The sequence below is a fragment of the Sinohyriopsis cumingii genome, chromosome 12, assembly GCF_028554795.1.
Source record: "Sinohyriopsis cumingii isolate HCF-2022 chromosome 12, ASM2855479v2, whole genome shotgun sequence".
Classification (NCBI taxonomy): Eukaryota; Metazoa; Mollusca; class Bivalvia; order Unionida; family Unionidae; genus Sinohyriopsis; species Sinohyriopsis cumingii.
This window is the reverse complement of record NC_142972.1, coordinates 48,892,673-48,917,798: the sequence shown is the minus strand read 5'-3', so window position 1 is coordinate 48,917,798 and position 25,126 is coordinate 48,892,673. Positions and strand designations below refer to the sequence as shown.

At 34.2% G+C, this 25,126-nt stretch overlaps 1 protein-coding gene across 3 annotated transcripts in view; it reads left to right on the top strand.

Annotated features, from left to right (window-relative positions):
- The window catches only part of LOC149786411 (synaptotagmin-7-like), a 555,714-nt gene that overhangs the window by 428,342 nt on the left and 102,246 nt on the right, over positions 1-25,126 (top strand). For all 3 annotated transcript variants that reach the window (XM_089976842.1, XM_089976843.1, XM_089976841.1), the window contains exon 3: positions 19,371-19,497. In XM_089976842.1, coding sequence (XP_089832968.1) covers positions 19,371-19,497 — 127 coding nt within the window. The remainder of the gene's footprint in view (positions 1-19,370; positions 19,498-25,126) is intronic.

Genomic DNA, 25,126 nt, shown 5'->3' with positions numbered 1-25,126 from the left:
TTCTGCTGCAGGAGGTAGGCAAGTTGTTAGATTTGCTTGGAGGTCATGCATTAGTTTGGTTCTATTTATCATATGGAGGTTTCTCTTAGTCGCAAATAAAGGTGGAGGGTTAAGGACTGATACGTCAAGATGGCGTATAATGCAGAGGTGATCTGATGCAAGTTCGTGGGATACCAGGGAGGAACGTAGAATATTATCATGAGGTCTACGAAGAATCCAGTCTTAAATGTGACCATGTTTATGGGTGGTTTGTTAAGTGACTGTTTGAGGTTGAAAACATTAATGGAATCTACAAGTTTTTATGTGTTTGGGTTTCCAAGACAGTCAAAGTGAAAGTTGAAATCTCCAAGAATACCCGGTAATCAGGTTGCCACCTATCAAATTTCCATACTCCAGGAGATTTGTAAACTGCTCCAAAAAGAGAGATTCAGTCAGTTTAACTTACATCAGGCCTATCTTGGAATATGCCAGTGTAGTTTTGGATGGATACTTGTTGATCGATTCAGAAAAATTAGAAAAACTTAAGCTCAGAGTAACAAGAATAGTTACAGGACTTCCAAAATACACTCCAGGCAATCTCTCTATTTTGAAAAAGGGTGGGAAAGACAGCAGTCTAGAAGAGAAATAGAAGAGTTACTAACACTCTACAACATTAAAATGAGACAAACTCCAGATTATATCTTTAAATTACTCCCTCCCCCTGTGTCTGAACAAACAAATTATAACCTTTGACATTCAAACAATATGATCATTTGCAGTTTTAGGCTAAATCTTACCAAATTATTTTACAGTGCATTGAACAAGTGTTTATGTCCAAATATTGTATCTAGCAAAATATCAAGTTTTATTAATTAAACACTGTTTTTCATCCATACTAGAATACAACACATTATAATTCCAATTTTTATAAATGGACTGCGTTTTCTATGCTTTCATTAAAAGCTGACCTTTACCGTGTTCAACTTGCTGACACCACTTTTAGTTCGCGAGGTGGGATTGAAACCAGCACTTTTTCCGTTCCAAGTACAGCTTAGAATGAGCTGATTTGATGAGAAATTTACTTTCATTGTCATATGCAACTATATGCTTAAATTTTACTGCTTTGTGGAAAGTGTGATGCATGCATCATGATGCAAACGTATACGCACCATTACTGGACGATTAAAATAACTTATTCAAATCATGATTACTGTCATTGTGCCTCTCTCTCTCTCTCCATCCAATTATTTTTCATGCTGTCATGTTGAATATGTTGCAATACTTGTATCATGTAGGGAGAGGGCTAATTTAAGGTGTTAGAACTTTTGCCCAATCCCAGTTTATCCTATTGTGACAATAGAATATGTTAAGAACAAAAACAAAAAACAGGTAGTACAAGTGGTTCAAATTGTACAAGGATTCAAATAATATAGACAGTTTAAACATTAAAGTTCAAATAGTACAGGCAGTTCAAAAAGTACAGACAGTTCAAACAATAAAGTTAAAATAGTACAGGCGGTTCAGATAGAGAAAAGTACAGAAAAGAAAGATACCTATTTATCAATATGGCAGTACATGTATTTCTTATTTATACTAGCTTATCTCCCTTTTCAAATAGTAACAGAAAGTCTTCATAACTAAATGTTATGAACAGAGATAGATCCAGTTATGTGAAGTGGTATCTTTATTTTGTTTGCTAACAAATTCCTGAACGTCCATGATATGATGGGAATTTTTGCAGTTGAAGTGCCTTTAAACAAACTGTGAAAACATAAGGCCTCATCAATAATTTATAACTGTGAATGACATCAATTCAATTTCTTTCAAACCTAGGTGAAAACATTGTTAATTTTTCCTTGTTAAATTAATAAAAGTTCTCATATTGTATTTGTTCAAATATGATAAATTCACTTTTATTACACATGAGATATGTTAAATCTATTTATTGATTTTGATGAGAGAGCGACTGAACAAAACGGTGATTAAGAAAATAATAAGTTTAGAATTACTTGAACAAGCATTATCAGAAAATGAATAATCTCATACAGAACAGCTAGGAAAGCATAATAGCCTAAGTTTACAATTAAAATATTTAAATGGCTTTATGATTCAGAAAGGTATGGCAGATTACTTCAGATCTGGGTAAAAGGGAACTACTACTACTATTACTACTACTACTAACAATAATAATAATAATAATAATGATAATTTAATTAGCATTCAATTTGATATCAGTATGGTCCAGGGCATGTGTACAAGCTAAATATAGTACATAATTTTATATATATCAGTTTAGTGTGATTAGGGTGGTCATTCTTCATCGCCTTTCAGAGGGAAAGTAGTCTAGTTTTGACAAAATAAAATGATAAGGAGGGGTGATGGCTATAATATTCACCATAAAAATAAGACCCAGAACTATTTGGATTTTTTGCTGTTAGCAATTTTGCAAAATTATCATTAACATTTTACTTGCACTTTTTCATACACCTCAGAAAATGTTAATGAAAATATAATCAGTACAGTAGACATATCTCAGAGGTAATTATATTCACTACAGTGTGTATCATAGGTAATTATTTACAGTAAGGTATGTGCATTTCAGAGATACGTAATTACTTTAGGTAAAGTAGGCGCATCTCATTTATTGTGAATACTGTACAGTTGGTGTATTTTAGAATTATATTTTTTACAGTAGGTGAATTTTAGAGGTTGTTGTATTCAGTAGGTGAATTTTAGAGATTGTTGTATTCAGTACAGTATTCACATCTAAGAGGTAATTATATTCTTTACAGAGGTGTATCTTAGATAATTGCATTCAGTACGGTAGGTGCTTTCATGGATAATAATATTCAGCAAAGTAGATGCATTTCAGAGGTAATTATATTCAATACAGTAGGTGCATTCCAGAGGTAATTCTATTCAATACAGTAGGTACATCTCAGGTAATTATATCGAATACAGTTGGTGCATTTCAGAAGTACTGTAGTTACATTCAATACAATAGGTGCATTTCAGAGTTACATTGATTGGTTAGAAAATGTATATTGAACATGACTGACATTAATTTGGAAGAAATTTTGTTACAAGATTCACATTAATTAAAAAAATACTTTAAATGAATTGTCAGTGTATTGCAAAATTTTAATTTTACAAAATTCCATACCAGGGACCCAATGAAATGCTAGCTCATCTGACTTAACAGGTCTTTTTCATGTTTGGTTAATAATATAGTTTCTTACGACTGCCTCAATTTCATGGTTACATGACTACATCAGGGTTGCCAAGGACTACGAATTGGACACCTTGGATGTCAACAGCTAGACTAGAGTCCTCTTATGGATGAACATAGATAAATAGTGCTAGATGGTGAATGACCATGGTCCAAAACTGCTCTTTTGTTTGCAGTTAGATGTGAATACTAATGGTTGACTTTTAATTGATCATGAATAAACATGGTCCGAATTTAGACTTGAAAAACCATGGTCATTCATGAACCATGAATTGCATCTTGAAACATAAAGTCTGCTGACTCATGAAAATAAATAAAATTACTACTTCTTCAGTGTAAAAATAGCTCTTTCTATTATTCAGTCATATTGCATTTTTCTATTTTAGAAATGAAACAAACAAATCTCGTGAAAAAAAATGTAAATAATACATGTAATGTATGTACCTGCATATAAGTCAAGTCCAACTGCAGACTGTTCAGACCCAGACATACCATCACATAATGCATTGGCAGATCTGGGTCTATGCAGCTTTTTAGGAGTAATCAGTCGGATACAGTTTAGACAATGTGACAATCTGCCAGCTCAGTATGCAATGGCATATCAGGGTCTCTGTGTTTTGTAGTTTGATTCAAACTCTAAGTATGTTCAGTATTTATCCAGTTTTAAGTCTTGGCTAAGTAATAAATAATCCAATTTTGCAATTGCTGCTATGGAGACATTGGGGGAAAAAGTTTAAAGAATGGATTCCAGACTAGTCTAGTCATTTGAATTTGAGTATAATGTTAGATAATTGATTAGAACTTGGGTCTTAGATCCTTTTTTTGTTCCTGTTCCTTGCATGCAGTCTGGTCATCAATTAATCCCAGGGGAGATGGTAGCTGCAAGAATATCATTTGATGCCCAATCAGATTACAGCTGGACTGGTTTTCAGATTTTGTCATTTCTGGAAAATGTCAGCTGATTTTAAGAATTCAGCCAATATCTTGAATAAAGGAAGAAAGAACCACTCTACAGTGCTCATGCACAAACTGCATCAATCAGACTAGATGGAGACTGATTTTATTTCAGTGTAATTCAGTTATTTTATGATGGTAATGGAATGGCTGAATCCTCTCACAGTCCAACACATCTGATGTGTTCCCATCCTTGTGTCGGAGAAATTTAAGTTTTGTAACTTTTAATAATTTTCTTGTCTCAGACATGACATCATCACTTACCTTGGATTATTGAAATGATGTTGATGGTGAAATATGTTGTAGTATCAGAATTTTTAAATATATGATATATATTCAAATATATATTTATCTGATTACATGATTCAAACCAGCACCCTTGCAGTTGCAAATCTGGTACATTAACCACTGAGCCACATCGTCACCTGCCTTCATTAGTTGCCTCTTATGATCTGCCATAGGGCACATCAAGCCAATTCTGCGTCCCCAAACCCGCAGTCCAGATTTTAACATTTATATTTATTTTATGTCAGCACAAGTTGCAATAGGGGATGCTCACCAGTTATTATGTACTTTTGAGAGAGTGACGTATGTAAGGTGAAGTTGTTTGCATTTAAAACATGCACAGTGGAGAGAATGTTGGCATACTTCAATGCTACTTTAATGTAATGTGGATGATATTTCTTTGGATATTGTACTTTTGGAAATTGTACATGATCTACGCACACTGCTAACTAAAATGACTGCTCCCTTGTGCTAAAAAATCAGCCTGAATTAGTCTAAAGTACACTATCCTTAGCAGCTATTAAAATAGGGAAAATGAATTTTGAGAGAGTAGACAATACCAGCTTCTGAAAGTGCAATGAATTAATTACCAAATATATAAAATGTACAAAAAGTTATCGGCTCTTTTTTATACAATTTACCTCTGAAGTTCAGGAAGTGAAAATGACCAAGTGGAGCTAGCACTTTTTTGAAAGGTGCACATTTGGAGTAAGGCCAAGCTATATACTCTATAACCCATATTACCCCCATCAATCATACACCAAAATAAAGGGAATTAAAGGTTCTTTGCATTATACTTAAGATATTCAAGGTCTTTTTTAAATAGTCAGTATAACCAGTGAGGAAAGCCAGGGAAATTCTTTATCTTTAAAATTCTAACCCTATGCAACATACGAAATTGTAGAGCACCACCATAGTTACAAGAACAGTTACTTCCACTGACTCAGATGTTGACATGGTGATAGTTTCTGGAGCAATTACTCTCAGTGACCCAGATGTCGACATGGAGAAAAATCTTTGAAAATTGTATGCAGTAACACAAATAATCTGTACATGCTTATGTAAAACTGGAGATCAAACCTGGGACTACATAGGTGTGGAGTAAGTATGTCATCATTATATTCATCTTCATCAGGTGTCATTAAAATGAACTTAAGGCATGTATCTCATACTTCTGGAACACCCCTAAGTAATCGTATAGGGTGGATTATTTGTTTTATTTTTTTGTTTTAATTTCAGGAAGATTTTCAAAGTATATATAATACAATTTTGAAATATTTTCGTTGTTTTTTGTTGGTTATATTGTAGAGTCTGAATTGTGCAAGGAGTGGAGTGGAGTGTTCCTGCTAACCAGGAGCAGGTACCGTATATACTCACTCATAAGTTTGATCTACCTGCAAAAATTGCAGAGCCAGATCGATGCTGGCACATTATGCAATGGCAGATCTGGGTCTGTGTTTTTCTGTTTCCACTGATTAGTCAAAACAAACTGCATTTACCCAGATCTGCCAGCACATCAAAAACTGATGGACCTGGCTCAATGCAGTTTGCAATTTGTTCTGATTGTTAATCGAGTACAGCATGTATCATGTATGTTTAGTGAGTATATACAGTATGTATCATGTACACTTGAGATTATTAACACATTTACCAGCATATATATTGTGTACCCATATATGAATAGTGTGCATTGGCAGATCAGGTTTGATTTGGTGTTTTATGGCACAGCAACACAAAAAGGTTATTTAGTGTCAGGGCAATAGGAGTTTTTTGCTTTGCCCAGGGATACACCATTGGTAATGGTAATGGGCAGTTGTTGACCCAATAGTAGAATGTGAAACTGCACCCTTTGGGTTGTGAGACAGGCATGCTAGTCAGGTCTAACATTGCTGTTTGCTCATGGTCATAAGTTGAATTAATCACACAGACCATGATATCTTGGGTCTTTAGCGTCTGTTGTAAGACATGATTATTGATTTTACACTAGACCTTGATTTCTTGGGTCCTTAATTTTTTGAGACATACTCTCTATTTCATAAAGCGCAATCAGGATTTAGAAAGTACCACCCGTGCCAAACAGAACTTACCAAATTAATTGATCTTTGTCTGAAGGAAATGGATAATGGACATATGACTGGGATTGTTTTCCTTGACTTCAAGAAAGCTTTTGTCTTGTTGATCATGAAATTATGCTGCAAAAGTTGAACTGTTACAGGTTTGACAATCCTTCTTTAAACTGGTTCAGATCATACCTAAGCCAAAGGTCTCAACAAGTAAGCATTGGCAATATTAGCTCTCAAACTCGCACAATTCATTCAGTGGTCCCTCAAGGCTCAGTTTTGGGCCCTTTCCTCTTCCTTATCTATATCAATGATATACGATTAAATAATGAATCCACAAATACAGATTTGTTTGCTGATGATGCAACCTTTTATTCATCTAGTTCTGATACTGAAGTTATCCAAATGAGATTGAACTCAGACCTTATTAGAGTCCAAAACTGGGCACAACAAAATAGCATAATAATTAATGTAAAACAAGCTGTATGATTTTGGGGACATCACAAAAGCTACACAAGTCAGGGAACCCAAAACTATCTCTTGCAGTAAATAATCATCCATTAGAAAATGTCAGATATGAAAAGTTTGTAGGTGTGACCATAGATAATAATTTATTATGGAACGACTATATTGATAAGCTTTGTAAAACACTGTCATCCAAAATTGCCCTACTCAGCAGAATCAAGAAATATTTACCTATGGAAACTCGAAATCTATACTACAAGTCATATGTTCTTCCAACAATGGATTATTGTTTAAATGTATGGGGAAACTGTGCTAAATCTGAGCTTGACAGATTTATGAACATCAGAAATGAGCAGCATGTGTAATTTTAGATGCATCTATTGATCATCCCTCAAAAGCATTATTTACAGAACTCAAATGTTTCACAATATATGACTGGATAGATTTTCACAATGCAGTTCTTTTATATAAATGTCTACATGGAACTGCACCAGAGTATCTTCAAGACCTATTCAGGCCTTTTTCAACACAATACCAATTGAGATCAATATCACATGGAAACCATATACCACCAAAACCAAGAACAGAACAATTTAAAAAGAGCTTCTGATACTCTGGTACAGTTATGTGGAACAAGCTCCCACTACATGTAAAATCTGCTGAAAATATTAGAGTATTTAAGAAGAGATATCATGAGCATGATTGCTATCTTCATATAATGTGCATTGTTATACTCTTCTTAGAGGGCCTCAAGGGAGAAAAGTCCTTGTCTGATGAGTCACCCTCTATAAATAAAGCATTATTATTATTATTATTATTATTATTATTATTCAGGCTCTTTTGTAAGACATAATTTGGATTCACACCAGTTTCTCAGAAACCAAGCCAAAAATGTACAGAAAAGACAAAGATCATGCATCATGTTTTCAAGCCCTATATTTATTTCTTAAATAAATCCCTCTATATTCAGAAAATTCCTCCTTTTATTCAAATAGGGGGGGTGAATTAATGCTTAAATGTTCAATTCCTCAGTAGCTGTTGGTCTTCCGGATTCCCAGTTGAATGGTTTTCTACATTAGGTATTCTACATGAGCTAAGCTCAGCATTGCCAAGTTTTTCTAAGTCCCAGGTCTTGAAATGCAGAAACACTTCATTTTATTGATCTGTTATCAAATAACAAGTGTCTGTGACCATCTGAAATCTTTCAGTTATAGCTAGTCAACATTTCTGTAATGTCAGCCTTATTGATCTAATTGAGGTCATATCATAGACAAACTGAGTAGCACTTACTTATGATGACAACAACCATACTTAAATTGTAATTTTCCAGTGAAAATATAAATTAAGAAATTTGTTAAGCTATTTGGCAAATAAATTATCATCTTTGCAATGATTAAAGAAACATCTGAGCTTTGGGGCTTTTTACCTCATGGATATTTTGGAAAATAACAGATTTTATGAAAAGATGTCATAAAATCCTGCTTGTATAAAGTAGAGCATATCATATGAATCAATCCATTCCTGTTTAGTTCCTGTGCAGCACCTTGAGTTTTACCAGATTTTGTCAACGGCTTGCAAGGATGATGACCTGACAGACATGGACAAAGCTTTGCAGATGGCTTGTACATTGTGCAAGGAAAAGGCCTAACAATATTTGAGTCAAAGGTCAAGGTCACTGACTGAAAGAAGAATAATGGTTTATGCAAAATAGTTCTGCATCACACACCTGAACCAGATTTTATGGATTGCTTGTACATGGTGTAAGGAAGAAGTCTTATGATGTTAGGTTAAAGTTCAAGGTCACTGACTGAAAGAATAATAATGCTTTTGCACAATAACAGTGCTTCTACCTCACAGACCTGAACTTTAACTTTGAGAATTGCTTGCACTTTGAGTGAGGTAGGATATGGACAATTTGGGGGTCCAAAAAGGTGAGGGACAATGATTGTGGCTGAAAAATGGCATTTGCATGATAATTTCATTTATTGACCATTATAACCTTAACAAAAGTCTGTGGGTGACTAACACTTTGGGTAAGAAAGAAAACTATTGATTTTTGAGGTCAAAAAGATCAAATGTGTATGTCAGTGTGACAGAAAGAAGAAAACTGATTTTGCATTATAACTTTAGTTTGGACTATGTACTGGACCAGAGTTTGCAGAGAGCTTGTATTATGTATGGAAGAAGCCAATTAATTTGGAGTCAAAAAGTCAAGGTCAAGGTAATTATCACTCAAAGAAAAATGGGTTTTGCAGAATAGCTTCTGTTCTTGAGTAATTTCCTTGGATAAACATTATGTTTTCACTTTGGGTAATACAAAATCTGTAGATCTGGGTGTATAATGTTAAGGTAATACAAAATCTGTAGATCTGGGTGTATAATGTTAGGGTAGTACAAAATCTGTAGATCTGGTTGTCTATTGTTCAGAAGCTGTGGTCATGGCAAACAGACATGTTAAAGTTCACAAAATAGTGCAAGAGCCATTAAAATTGGCCTTTCCTAATGACTTTATGACTTTGTATTGAAATATCACAACAAATTTCAATCAGCATACATAAAAGAATTGCAGGCATATTTCCTGTTGTTTGTCTGTATCTGTAACAGGAAAAGCAGAGAATTTTGTGTCTTATGAAAATTGGTTGATGAACTAGTCTGAAACTGTAACTGGTTTAAATTAGACACATGCATATATTCAAGAAAGAAGTACATTAAGGAACCTACATTACTAGAGAGGGTATTATGGGATAGCACCTGTTTCATGATGTGGAAGAGCCAAGAACAGATTATACATATCCAGTATGGCTGCCACAGTTGCTACTTTGAAAATATTATCACATAAGAATATCAGATATGGTTTCAACACTCTGTAGGGGCCCCAAGTGGCCGTGTGGTCTAAAGCGCTCTCTGTTATGGATCACTGCCATCTCACCTCTGTCTGCATGGGTTCAAGTCTTGGATTCGGCCAATGTTGGTATGTGAGAAAGCTTGCCAGTAGCTTCTTGTGGGTCGGTGGTTCTTTCCGGGGTTTTCCTGGGTTCTTCCTCCACCATTAATACTGGCCACCATGTATAGCCTATTGTGTGCTGAAAAATGGCATTAAACACAACAACAACAGCAACACTCTGTAATTAAAAAAAGAAATGATCTTGAATTCCTAGGAATTCTTATCAGACAGTAGACAATAGAGCATCAGTCTTTTATTATTTCAAAAAGAGAGAAGAAAAAATTTTTTATTTGTAGGTTTTGTTTCTTTTTTGAAAATACACTATGTGTAGCCTTCAGGTTCAAAGCTTATCCTGTGCTCAGGTAGCAGAGCTATAAATTGATGAAGCATGTTGGCTCATGCAAACATCGAGTCAAAAAGCTCTATCAAACATTTTCTTATTAAAGTTTACTTTTGTGTTGTGTAATACCATTTGTGCTGTGTAATTGACAGGAAATGATTGGGTTTATATGTTTAACTCTTGAAGTAAACTTTGTGTACTACAGCACTCACTCACTGCAAGACCACTCATTATAATACCATTTCTGTTATAAGACAGGTATGGGCAAGGATCACATTTCATTATGTAGTAGTGAAATTATATGTATAATGATACTCTCTATATGAGGCACTCTCACTATCGAGTGATATATTATATGGCTTCCATCAACAGCATTATAATGAAGGAATATTGTATTTCATGGAGTGGTTAGAGCATTCACCTCAGATTCAGGATGTTGTGGGTTCAAATCCCAGGCAAGTCATAACAAAGATTTATAAAAATGACACTTGCAGTTGCTTTGTTTGGAGCTCAGCATTAACAGGTTAGTGATAGATCTGGTTGGCCTTGTGTCCGATAATGTGACTTGGTGGGACATGATGAAACATGTCTATGGGACGATGCACCAGTGCTGGACATCACTATAAACTGCCACACTGCAGATATCATAGTGATATAATTTAAAAATTGTTAAAGTTATGTTTAAAATCCAAATCACACACACATTTCATGGAAGCTTAATTGCATTTAAGTGCTTTACTATGCCATTTTGATTGGAGAGAGTTGCCAGATTTAGAATCAGTATTATAAACTGTATTCCATCAATATTTCCATTGACATGTGAAATTGAATAAATACATGCAGGGCCAGGCTGTATTGGTTATCTAGATGACATCTGCATTGACTGTTATTAAGCCTTGAAACCTAGTCCAACAGTATTGCATGCTGAAAGGGAGTCAATTAATATCTACTTATAATGATTTACCTGATGCAGTAAAGGAATCTGCATCTGTCACTTTGCTACAACACAGAGCAATTCAACTGAAAATCCTAGGCTTTAGAATGCTTGAATGTTCAGGATACCTGCGTATTATTAGGACTTTTCGTCATAGGTAAGAGTTCTTGGACAGATAAATAATAAATTACATGTATGTTGTATAAATAGTATTGACTTCAAGGGTTTTTGACAGAGAACTTTCATAAGAAATGTTACTTCCAATTTTTGGGGTTTCATAAAGCTTACAAGTATACATGTAACTTGCAAAGTGTGCAAATATCTTGTATCTATTTTTTAGCTTTAGTAATTTTTTATAAAGAACTTTGCCATCTTATATCTTTTTTTCTTTGTAGTAGTAGTGGTAGTAATAGGGTTTAATGGCATGTCAGCACAGTACTGGCTTCATGGTCTTGATAAAAAAAGGTAAAGTTCTGATAAGAAAATTGGAAAGAATTGCAAAAATTCCCTGAAATATATATAAATCATTCCAAATTATCTTAAATATGGGCATGCTAAGCAAGAAATATGTAAAGATAAAAAATATAAAATTGTATAAAGTGTAAAATAAAAGATGAAAAACAATAATAACTTGTTATATGAACTGCATTTATTTAAAAAATGCTAGATCGTCTTTGGAAGGGTTCATCTTCCTGAGGAGCACTTTTCAAGATTTATATTTTTTACAGACTTTTTAAGGTCTTTGCTGGACTACACAATTTTTTATTTATGTTTATTTAGAAGGGTTTATCTTCATAAAAAGTTCTGTGAAATTTTTCAATATATATTTTTTAAAGTGCACTTTAGATCACTATTTAGCTAGGATGGTGATGTTATATGATACTGTAAAACCCAATCACCCACCCATCTATCATGTGTACATACATACATACATACATACATACATACATACATACATACATACATAGATACATACATACATACATACATACATACATACACTTATGAATACATTATTTAGTTTGAAAGAACACATTTTTAAAAAAACGTTCTTTCAGTTAATATTCTGTAGCATTACAACCTTAGTGTCAACTCTTTACAGTTAATACATTTAATGAAATAAATGAGTGTTTTGTCTGGGAAAAATATGAGAAAATTTTTTTATGGCTCACAGCACAGGATATTACCATATAGCAAGGTCATTATTGCTGCATCCAATTTATTCTTAAATAGCAATAAAAACTGTTGATTTAATTTTTAGCTCTACAGGTTATTTTTTATGGAAATAGGTTTGAAAAATATTGTTAAATATTACCTGTTATATTAAAAGAACATACCTTTGACATACCTTTTTACCTTTGATTAATATTAAAATAAGTTTGCATCATAAATGGAATCTAATATGGTACTTCATCTACTTGAAGTAGTTTGTTTATTATTCTATCTGGGTCTAAAATTAAATATCTGTGTGTAACAGGTGTTCTTTAGCTTACAATTAGACTATTATGCAGGGTGTTTTGCACATCAATAGACATTGAAATAGTGTACTGAAAAATATGTGTATTGCTATCTTGAAACAGACACATATGGTGGTTAAAACCCTGTCACGTAGAGAGAACCCAATATCATCAGGTTATATTAACCTGTAATTGATTCTACTACCTGTGGAATATAGATAATATCATTAAACTCATTCACAGCAGTCAGTAATTCTCAGTATGATGTCAGTTTCCATCCAACTGTGTGGAGACTTGACATTCTGGGACATTTCCATCCAACTGTGTGGAGACTTGACATTCTGGGACGTTTCCATCCAACTGTGTGGAGACTTGACATTCTGGATCTGACAAGAGGATATGGTTTAATTTATATTCATTTGGATACACAAATGTTGTTGCTTTCTGCCAATGTTGAAACAGTTGTTTAAAAAAAACGGAATTCATTTTCATTAAACTGTTGAAATTGCTTTCTGACAATATGCAAGAACGGTATGGATGAAAGATCATTGGAATAATGTTAAGAGTCCATACAGATATGGCAGATATCATTTGCTGTCTATGCAGGTGTTACCCAATGTAATTTCTAATCTCTTATACTTTGATTTGTTTTGCAGTTATTCTTGGAATGACTATTTTGTTACCATATAATTTGAATCCAGCTATAAACAGATTACAGGCCCTGATCTGTTGTATTATATACTGGCAGATCAGAGTCTGCATAGACCATTCCAGTTTGTATGATTTAAAAAACCATGTAGTTGACCTAGGTGTACCAACACATTTTGTGATGGCGTATCAGGGTCTACTGCATTTGCTTTTGGTAGGCATCATACAAAAGTATGGCAGTATGTATCATACACAAGTATGGATTTTTGCATCATATACAAGTATGGCAGTATGCATCATCTGCAATTATGGCAGTATGCATCATACACTAGTATGGCACTTTGCATCATGCACAAATATGGCAGTATGCAACATACACCAGTATGGCAGTATGTATCATACACAAGTATGTTTTTTTTGCATCATATACAAGTATGGCAGTATGCATCATCTGCAATTATGGCAGTGTGCATCATACACTAGTATGGCACTTTGCATTATGCACAAATATGGCAGTATGCAACATACACAATTATGGCAGTTTGCATCATACAGACATATGGCAGCATGCACACACAAATATTGTGCAAATGCACCCAACACATGTATAGCAGTATGCATCATACACAAGTATGTCAGGATGCATTATGCACAAATATGGCAGTATGCATCATACATAAATATTGCAGCATGCATCATGCACAAATATGGCAGTATGCATTATACACAAATATGGCAGTGGGAATCATACACAAATATGGCAGTATGCATCATACACAAAAATGGCAGCATGCATCATACACAAATATGGCAATACACATCATACACAAATATGGCAGCATGCATCATACACAAGCATAGCAGTAGTTTTTGATGCAGCTTGTTCCTTACTGTATAACAAAGTTAATGTCTTGAGTAAAATCGAAATACAGTCACTAACTTTTAGAATGTTAAGGTGGGTTAATATGTCCCATTAAACAGCTATGACTAGTATGACATAACCTGCTAAATAAAAGCCTAAAAAAATTAGGATACCCTATGTATTTGCTTTTAATGTCCTGTTTTGTTATACTGTATATGCTTGCTAATAAGTCCAATGCAGCTGCAAACTGAACTGATCCAGGTCTATCATCACATAATGCACAGCCAGGTCTGGCTCTATGCATTTTGTAAGGACTACTGTTAATCAGTAGAATAAACAACAGAGAACCTAATTTGCAAGTGCATCATACAGTGGCCAGTCAGGGTTTGTATTGTTTGCAGATGGACAACTATATACAGTACTTGTTATGCTCTAATTTTATTATGCATTTTTAATATGAATAATCCCTCTTTTTATTATGTCTGACAATGAATGTAGTTGGCACATACGATAACATTAGCCTCTCCCATCCATTCATCCATCCAGCAAGATTTGCATTAGGTCAGTTTCACAGGCATTGTGATTGAACAATCATGTTTCATGAACACATTGTCAGTAAGTAGTATGAACTTCTGTTCATTTAGTGTTGTGTGCTCTTGGTTACCTGCTTGACACTATAATTGGGGCCCCAAGTGGCAGAGTGGTCTAAAGCGCTCTCCATTACGGATTACTGCCATCTCACCTCTGTCTGCATGGGTTTGAGTCTTGGATTCGGCTAATGTGGGTATGTGAGAAAGCTTGCCAGTAGCTTATTGTTAGTCGGTGGTTCTTTCCTGCATTTTCCGGGGTTCTTTCTCCGCCATTAATACTGGCCGCCATGTATAGCCTATCGTGTGCTGAAAAATGGTGTTAAACCCTACAACAACATATCAACAGTGACAATGTAATCATTGTCAGTAAGGAGTATGAACTTCTGTTCATTTAGTGTTGTGTGCTCTTGGTTACTTGCTTGACACTATAATCATTGTTAGTGAAAGGCTTAGTCAGTTGTTCAGTAATACAAAATTAGTTGCCTTACATAAACAAATGTGATTGTCACTTAGGTTTGATACCTGCCCAGCCCTGCCCCAGTTGGCTGCCTGGGTGTGTCCTTGTGAAAGGCACACACAAGTACTCCAGTATTTTTATGGCAAAAATAAGTGCGTATAATGAAAAATGAAATCTTAGATGTCAAAACCTATTCTTTAATGATTGCTCTGTTCTAATTAGGTACTTACTATGACTTGGTATGTCTATTTACTCTGTTCTCATCATACATGTGAAAGAACCTGGACATCAGAAAAGTAGATTTACAAATTTGGATCAATAGATTGACATCTAAACAAGTAGCTTTGAACATCAATCAGATTCAGATAAAAATATTACAATAAAAATTAATTAATACAAGTCATGGTATTGTCAATTAAAAGAAAATGGAAGAGTTATATACCTCAAAATGCACTGCAAGGAGTTCCTTTGTGAAATCCAGAAGAATTTTCAGTTTCTTTAACTGATTTCTGACATTTTTGTGTTTTGTGAAGAATGGAACATGTCCTTTCTATGTCTGCATCTGAATGTGGCAATGACAAGACAGTCACACTGTGCCAGCTAAGAAGTTCCAATTGAAGCTTTCACATTGCTGTAAGTCTGCTGCTGCCTGCTGTCCAATACCCTTCCATGCTAAGTTCATCCCCAGCCCAGGTGGAATTCCCAAGTTGGACTTGAGCTGTATTCCTGAGTCTCATATTTCATAGCTAGAGGTTTTATACCATTGGGAGAAAGTGCATGCTTTGGCATTTTGACACAAACTGAACAAAAGGGATAAATGAGCTGCAATTAAATATTCCTCATACTATCTATCAAACAGTATATTAACATGATACTGAAGGGTTTCTGCCAAAATCAGTTATTGGTCAGTCTCAACTTTTCATCTTACCTCTGCCAAAGGTTGGCTGATTTGTAATGATGGACTATGTTTGATCCCTTTATTACTTACAGCCCCTCATAAAACATCCTGCATTTGGCCTTAAAATCTCCACATTATAGCAATAGGATAATTAGTTAACAGCTTGCTATGTACACAATATTTGCTGTCTTAATATGATTATCAGTTAACAGCTTGTCATGTTGACAAATTGTCAGCTGTCTTAATCTGATTATCAATTAACAGATTGTTGTGTTGACAAATTGTCAGCTGTATTAATCTGATTATCAGTTAACAGCTTGTTGTGTTGACAAATTGTCAGCTGTATTAATCTGATTATCAGTTAACAGCTTGTGTTCACAAATTGTCAGCTGTCTTAATCTGATTATCAGTTTACAGCTTGTTGTGTTGACAAATTGTCAGCTGTCTTAATCTGATTATCAGTTAACAGCTTGTTGTGTACACAATGTCAGCTGTCATAATCTGATTACCCAGCCATCATCACTGTACCTGTCTGTCATTGCTCTGCTGCAACAGTTTGGTCCCCAGTAGGCTGGTTCCATCTGGTTTATCTAATGTGTGAATGCATGAAAATAAGTTTGTTTTTTTTTTCAAATTTAACAAGAAATCTTTTAATTTTCAGCAGTGGAAGATTTAAAGTATAAAATGATATGTGTGGTAGGTGGCCTTCATAAAGGTATTTTTGTCCTACCATTGGTAGAATAACATGTATGTCTCACTCGGGCACTGCAGCAGCAGATCTGAGTGTGTGCAGTTTGCAGTTGGATCCAACTTATAGGCAAGTGTAGAAGGTACTGAACAACTAAAAGACACTGAAAACATGTGCACCAAGTTTCGAACAATATGGTCCTGTTATATCTCAAGGAACTATTTTGTAGCTAGGAAACAAGGAAACATTCTCAATTTAAGATCAGTTTCAGTCACCACCTTTCCATTCCAAAAGCAATTAAGGAATCCATGAAGAAAAGTTTCAAGAAAAGTTTCGGTAGTCAGAGCCACTATTTTGGAACAGAATCTGAAATTAGAAGAAGTACAAAGATAAACTGGCACTTACTTAGATCTAATTTAGTGAATGAAACGTGGAACTTTGTTTCATTTGACAAATACATTACAACTTTAAAGTATAAATTCTCAAACCATCCACAATGTTGTCTCACTTATTTTTTGTACTGTATGTATTATTCACTAATAAGGTGAGTCCAACTGCAAACTGCACAGACCCAGATCTACTGTCGCATAATGTGCCAGAACTACATCTACGCAGTTTGTAAGAAGTAAGTAGCAGGTCAGGTTCTATGTTGTTTGCAGTTTGCCTCAACTTATAAGTGAGTATACATGGTACCTAGTTGGAGCATGTTCTTATAATGTTTTCTGTTTCCAAATATAAACATATCCTATTATCAGTGCGTGCAACTATGTGCTATGTACCATTTAAGATTGCTTATAAAATAGCCCATTTCTGCAAACTGCACAGACCAAGATCTGCTGGCACATAATGTGCTATCAGATCTAGGTCTGTGCAGTTTGTTAGACGTAATGAGTAAAACAAACATTATAGACCCTAATCTGCATGAACATTAGGCTATGGCAGATTGACTTGATGTATAAGTAAATAGTATTAACGATGTGTAAATATTGATATATTGGAGGGACACAAGAGGGATATTTAAGTTCCAAATAATTGTGTCACCCTCTGTAAGCATTAATCTTAGTTTCTTCTTCTTCTTCTTCTTCTTCTTCTTCTTTATTGTATCTTGCTCTTAAATTATTATGCCAGCAGATTTCAAAAATGAAGGTTGACATTTTGGTTACACTAAAAACAGGGATACATACGGTATAAGATCATCAAGTTGAGTCATTTAGGAAGACAAGCAATTACTTTGTAGATCAATTTGTGTAAGAGCAGAGCTAGTTCAGTAGGAATAAAACGTTGTGGTCAAACCAATGCAATTTATTTGAAGTGTCTAACCATAAAACATGGCTTAGGCAACTGCTTCCTGTATTGTGATTCCTGATCACACTGCATATTACAATAATTCATTGCAGCATGCGAGGCTGCATTGTTGCATTTATTGCTGGTTGGACGTATCGTGACAATGCTGCATGCATCCTAATTTTTGCCAGAGCACGCCAACTTTAAATACAAGAAATGCTGAGTTCTTTGTGCCTTAATATTCAAGCTTCCTGATTTTCTTTGGATTACATTACACATTCAATTTCTTTATAGCATTTGACATTTAGTTGATGATGTAAGGTTCTGATGTGTCTTATTGGAGAAGAAAATTTTATTTTGTTAATAACTTGTATTTCAAGCTGTCTTTTGTTATATTCTGGTGGATTGTATTTTCAGTGAGGATTTTTCTGGATCGAGAATTTTTAAGTCCAAATTTTACTGGATTATACACCTGATTTCAGTGCTGATGTGGATAGTAGATGTACAGTTTTTACCTGTTTAAAATTTCAAATATGGAAATATTCATAATAATGTAATTCTCCAAAATTTCGTAATATTACTAATATGGAGATTTTAAACCTATATGCAAGTTTGTCCCCAAAATATTTAAATTTATTATTCTAAAGACAATGGTAATTTAATGATTACATTTATTTTGAATTGTGATCAGAAATGTTTAAAATATTACATGTTTTTAAAACTTTTGACAAGTAAACAATTTTGAACATAAGTTCTAATAAATTGTACAAAAATTCAGCATGACTATTTCAGTCTTTTTTGCTAGCAAAATCTGATTTTTATCATTTTTGTGTTTTGATATTTCTTGTACATAGTCATTTAGGTGAAGGTTCTTAGTAGACAGAAAATATTAGCAAATTCTGGTAATCGGTATTAATTCTGTCCTGTAATGGAGGAAAATTCTGCAGCTGTAGAAATACTTATGTCAGAATTGTTAATTCTTAACAATGCTGTGAAAAACCTTTAACTGTGTGTCAGAAAAGTACATGAGTAAATCATGTCACATCAATTTTTCATTCTGTGGATTGCTGGGAGTGGTGCTTTGCTGGCCCGTGATGAGCAGTAATAGTATTTTACAGAAATGAGATGTGATTCTACGAAGGTATTTCACTTGTGGAAAATTAACATTTAAATGATTATTGAAATTTTGTAAATACACTTCATTTGCTGTTTGTGTGGAGAAATCATGTATTCTGTGAGCCAGTACTGTCCAGTTGTAATTAAGGAGTCCTTAGATTTTATTCTTGCATTCTGCAGATTTGAGAGACCAGAGCGACAAGTCGTTACAGAGGCTGTGCAGCCACGGCCATCACCAAACACAGCACTCAATAATTCATTTGGATTACGGAGGGACCCACAATATCAGGCAATGTCACCTCACAGGGTAAGTTGGCTAAATTGCAGGTTTCACACCACTATAGAAATTTGTTTCACATGGATTAGTTTTTTACATGTATGCTACCACCTCATGGGTTCTTATTATTTGTACCTTATATTAGGAAATGAGTGAATAAATGAGTCAGTTTTATCATTTTACATTATGGTTACATTAGTTGTTGTCACTTACATGGATAAAATATATACTGAGGGTATGAGATTCTTCTGTAAAGTTCTGAAATTAAAATGAAATTTGAATTGTCATAGATATGATACTATACCAAGAACATCAACAAGAAATTTCTTATTAAAACTTTCATAAAAACATTCTTTTCATTCATACTTAAATGAACTCTCCAATCTTTGCTTCAATTCACACAGTTCTCCATAGTCATACAAGGTAATCAATTACATTTTCTTCAGACCTTGTTTTCCCTGGTGTTTTAAATGATTTGCATTCATGGTGGCAAATTTTAAAGTGATTACATACATGTAGACTTTTTATTTCTGTTTTTACAACCTTTTGCCATTGCAGTCTCATCCTCAAAGAATTTGAACCAGGAGTGATTGAATCTTTGCAATTTACTAAACCTGGAATTCTACATGAATTTAAAGATTCTTTCTGGGGGATTTTTGTGCACATATCTTTCAAGTTGAGAACCTTAGTTTGGCCCCCATTTACTCCCTGGAAAAATAGCCCTAAACCTCTTTCATGCCAAGCTGTGTGTACTAGTGTCTATTTTTGGCTCTTAGACTGGCTAAGAAGCAAATCTTTTTCTGTACATTCTTCAGGTTATATATATTTCATAGTGGTGGATCAATCAATACCTCCATGCCTTTTCTACCATTTTCAGTTGCTGTTAACACGGAGTTCATTCTTTTTGTTTTTATATAGGAAAATTCACTAATTATAAATTGGTTTGTTTTTGATGTCTCCTTTATGCTCAGGTTCTCAAAGCATCCTTGCAGAATAAAAATGCAAACTTTTTTCACTTAAAAATGGTAAACAGGGGTAATCTAGTAACCCAGGCAGATAAGACTCTTGCAGTAAAATGACAGACTAATCACATAAGCAGATTTTTTAGTAATCTGTATGTCCAAAAGGGCTTTTGTGTTTTTTTAAGGATTTATGGTAGATACTCATCAATTCTTCCTTAAGTATTAGCAAATGTCCGGAGGAATAAATATTCCCTACCTGCATGAACAGAGTCTAAACATCTATGAAAAATGCATTTTCTTCAAGAGTTGTGCATCCTGTAACATTGCGTACTGCCTACGTTTACCATTATAACTGCCATTTATACTTGCTTATCAGTTGAGGCAAACTGCAAATAACAATGAGCCTTATTTGCCGTAGCATAATGTGTAAACAGACCAAGGTCTGTGTTGTTTGTTCTACTGATTAATCCCAACAAACTGCACAGACCCAGATTTGCCAATGCCTTATTATGCTTTGGCAGATCTGGGTCTGTGCAGTTTGAAGTTGGACTTGACTTATAAATGAGTATATAGTTGCACACTAATGATAAATGTGACATGAATATAATATGCCATGCATCATTTGGATTCAAGATTAAAGCAAAGATATATTCTTGTGTGTGTGTGTGTGTGTGTGTGTGTGTGTGTGTGTTTGTATGTACATGTGTATGTGTGTTATTTGGATTTTTAACATAGCTTTAACAGTTTTTCAGTTATATCACTAAGATGTCTGCATTGTGGCAGTTTATAGTGATGTCTAGCACTGGGGCATCATGCCACAGACATGTAGCATTATGTCCAACCCAGTTATATTATCCTGACACCAGACCAACCTGTCCTAACACTAACCATTTAATGATGAGTACCTAGTGAGGCAGCTGTTAGTACCATTAGTAAAAGTCTTTTGTGTGACTTGGCCTGGGTTCAAACCCATGACCTTCCACGTCTGTATATTCTTCATTATCTCTGTTTACAAAAAGTGATTCATTGCAGTGCAGTAGTAACATATTCATTCTGTACCACTGCAATTCCAGCACCAGTATCAAGAATTAAAGATTTTGATGGTATTGAGCACTTTGGGTATTCAATTACTAATTGTTAATCTTTTGAGCATTTTATCTATAAATGCTTATTTTCTGTATTTAAACTTTTTTTATGGCCTTGTACAAAAAGTGTTATGCCCCGGCCCTTCCACATCGATATGGTGCGTTTGCATAATAGGCAAGTCATATTAATTCACCCAGAATCAGTGGTTTCACTCCAGTTCTTAATGGTCTTCCACCTCAGGGTCAGTTTGTGCCAGCATCTGAACCATCAAGAGCATATAAACTACAGTATTCCCTCATTATAATGTTGTCCATGGGAGATAGAGTATTCCTTATATTGAGGTACATGATACAGTATTCTCATTATAATGTTGTCTGTGGGAGATGGAGTATTCCTCCTTATATTAGGGTACATGATAAAAAAATTCCCTCATTGTAATGTTGTCCATGGGGGATAGAGTATTAATCCTTATAATGAGGTACATGATACAATACTCTCAATATAATGTTTTCTGTCGGAGACAAAGTATTACTGCTTATAATAGGGTACATGATTCATTATTCCCTCATTATGTTTTTCATGGGAGATGTAGAATATTCCTCCTGAAATAAGGTACATGATTTCATTCTCATTACAATTTGGTCTGCGGGCGACACAGTATTTCTCCTTATAACAAGGCACATGATGCAGTACTCTCTCATTATAATGCTGTCCATGGGAGACATAGATTAAACTTGGACAAGTGTTCCTTTTTAAATCATTTTATGGTTGGTCTCTCCTGTTTATCTCACCACCTTCAAAGGCTAGCAACAAATGTTTAATACAAGACTCTCAAGTCATTGTTGAGATAATTGTTACAATTTTTAAGGGTATTGAGAACAAAACAATAAGAACAATTTTTTACCATAATAATTAATATTATCATATTATAATAAAACAGCATAATTAATTAGATTCTTGATTGCAAATGTTGCAGTAATAATTACATGTAATTACTACGAGTCAGGATTACTAATGGTGGAACAGTTCCAGTCCCTTGCAGTCTCAGTGGTTCTGACTAATTTGTGTGTAAACAGAAGACGGCCATTTAAAAAAAAAATTATTCTTCAGATTTCTTTTAAAAACAGGTATTTTAATTTTAAAAGCTGTAGATTTATACTATAAAACTGTATGCACAGTTACAGTAGACAGTATAAAACATGCTTTTTCTGTCTTACTGTCAGTAGAATCATGTATATGAAATTGTATCATTATTTAGAACAAATGAATATAAACTCTGTTTATTGTTGTGAAGTACTAACTAAATTTAGTATTTCTAATTCATTTTCAAACAGTAAACATGATATCACTTACAAACCCATAGCTAAGGTCTCATGAAACAAAACAAAAATATAATAGTTTAAACAGCTCTTGTATTAAATAGACATAAAATAATTGGGAAAAAACTGCAGAGGTAAATGCGCTTATAGCTTCTGGCATTTTGTTTCACATTCCAGTGTTACAAATGTGATCCCTCAGCTGTGCTGGCTCTTAAATTACTTTGAGATATGTATTAAAAGTGATTATACTGATATTTGAAGAGAAATATTTAGTGAATGATTTGCATATTTGTAGAGAGATATTCACAGTGACTGATTATGTGTATTTGTAGTGGACAGATATTCACAGTGACTGATTTATGTGTATTTGTAGAGAGATATTCACAGTGAATGGTTTATGTGTACAGTAATACCTCGAACATTCGCGACGTTAGGTTAGTGAACCAGTCGCAGATCAGGAGGAATCACGAATGTTTGGTACAAGTCACTAAAAATGCTAATAAATGCTTATTTCTAGGGTTTAAACCCTAAATATGATCCAAATCATGCTCCCAAAGCACTTTAATTTCATTTAAAAGTTAGCTTAATACATTACCCTTAGAAAGAGAAATAAATGGTTGACGTAAAAATAGAGTACAGTATCGCCTAATGGGTATTTGCCACACTAGCGCATTTACAATATGGTACATGTATACTAATATTACCCCTATACTAATTCATTGGCTGCCGTTTTCTTTTGCACTCACAGTAAGGTAAAACCAAGTAACGAATGGGACTGTAAACTTAATGACTGACATTTTCTTTGTCATTGTCAGGAAGGTAATATAGGTAAACATCATATGTCACAGAAGTCATATAATGAAGGTACAATTCAATAAAATAACGAAAACATGTACGTAGAGGGTACCAATGAAAATTTCGCGAATCCGTGAATTCGCGAATCCAGAAACGCGAATGCACGAGGTATTACTGTATTTGCAGAGAGATATTCACAATGACTGATGTATGTGTATTTGTAGAGAGATATTCACAATGACTAGTGTATGTATATTTGTAGTGAGAGATATTACAGTGAATGATTTATGTGTATTTGTAGAGAGATATTTACAGTGACTGATTTATGTGTATTGATAGAGAGATATTCACAGTGACTGATTTATGTGTATTGGTAGAGAAAGGTATTGACAGTGACTGATGTATGTGTATTTGTAGAGAGATAGATATTCACATTGACTGATTATCTGTATTTTTTGAGAGATAGATATTCGCAGTGACTGATTTATGTGTATTGATAGAGAGATATTCACAGTGACTGATTTATGTGTATTGGTAGAGAAAGGTATTGACAGTGACTGATGTATGTGTATTTTTTGAGAGATAGATATTCGCAGTAACTGATTTATGTGTATTTGTTGAGAGACAGAAATTAAGTGATGGATGTATCTGTATTTGTAGAGAGAGAGATGTTCATGGTGACTGATTTATGTGTATTTGTAGAGAGATAGATATTCATAGTGACTGATGTATGTGTATTTGTTGAGAGATAAATATTCACGGTGACTGATGTATCTGTATTTATCAAGATATATTCACAGTGACTGTTTTATGTGCATTTGTAGAGAGATATTCACAGTGACTGATTTATGTGTATTTATCGAGAGATATATATTCTCAGTCATTGATTTATAAGTATTTGTAGAGAGATAGATATTCACAGTGACTGATTTATGTGTATTTGTAGAGAGATATTTTCAGTGACTGATTTATGTGTATTTGCAGAGAGATATTCACAGTGAATAATTTTTGTTTTGTAGAGAGATATTCACAGCAACTGATTTATGTGTATTACTTGAGAGATATATATTATCAGTTAATGATTTATGAGTATTTTTAGAGAGATAGATATTCACAGTGAATATAGTACTCTCACGTTGCACCAACATGTCATGAACATGCAAGGCTGCATATCTTGAGCTGAGACACATCAGCTCCATTCGCAAATATCTTTCAGTTGATGCCACTAAAACACTCGTATGTTCATTACTACTTTCAAGACTGGACTATTGTAACTCAATTTTGTCTGGTTCATCTCAATATCTACTTCAGAAACTTCAAAAAAGTTCAAAACACAGCTGCTCAGATCATACTTAGAGTACCACGATCAGAGGACACCGCCCCGCTGCTCTGTACCCTACACTGACTATCCATTCGATCCAGAATCAAACACAAAATTTGTTCTCTGTGCTACGTTTCAGTTTACGTAATACACATTATGTATCAGAGTTCATTTTT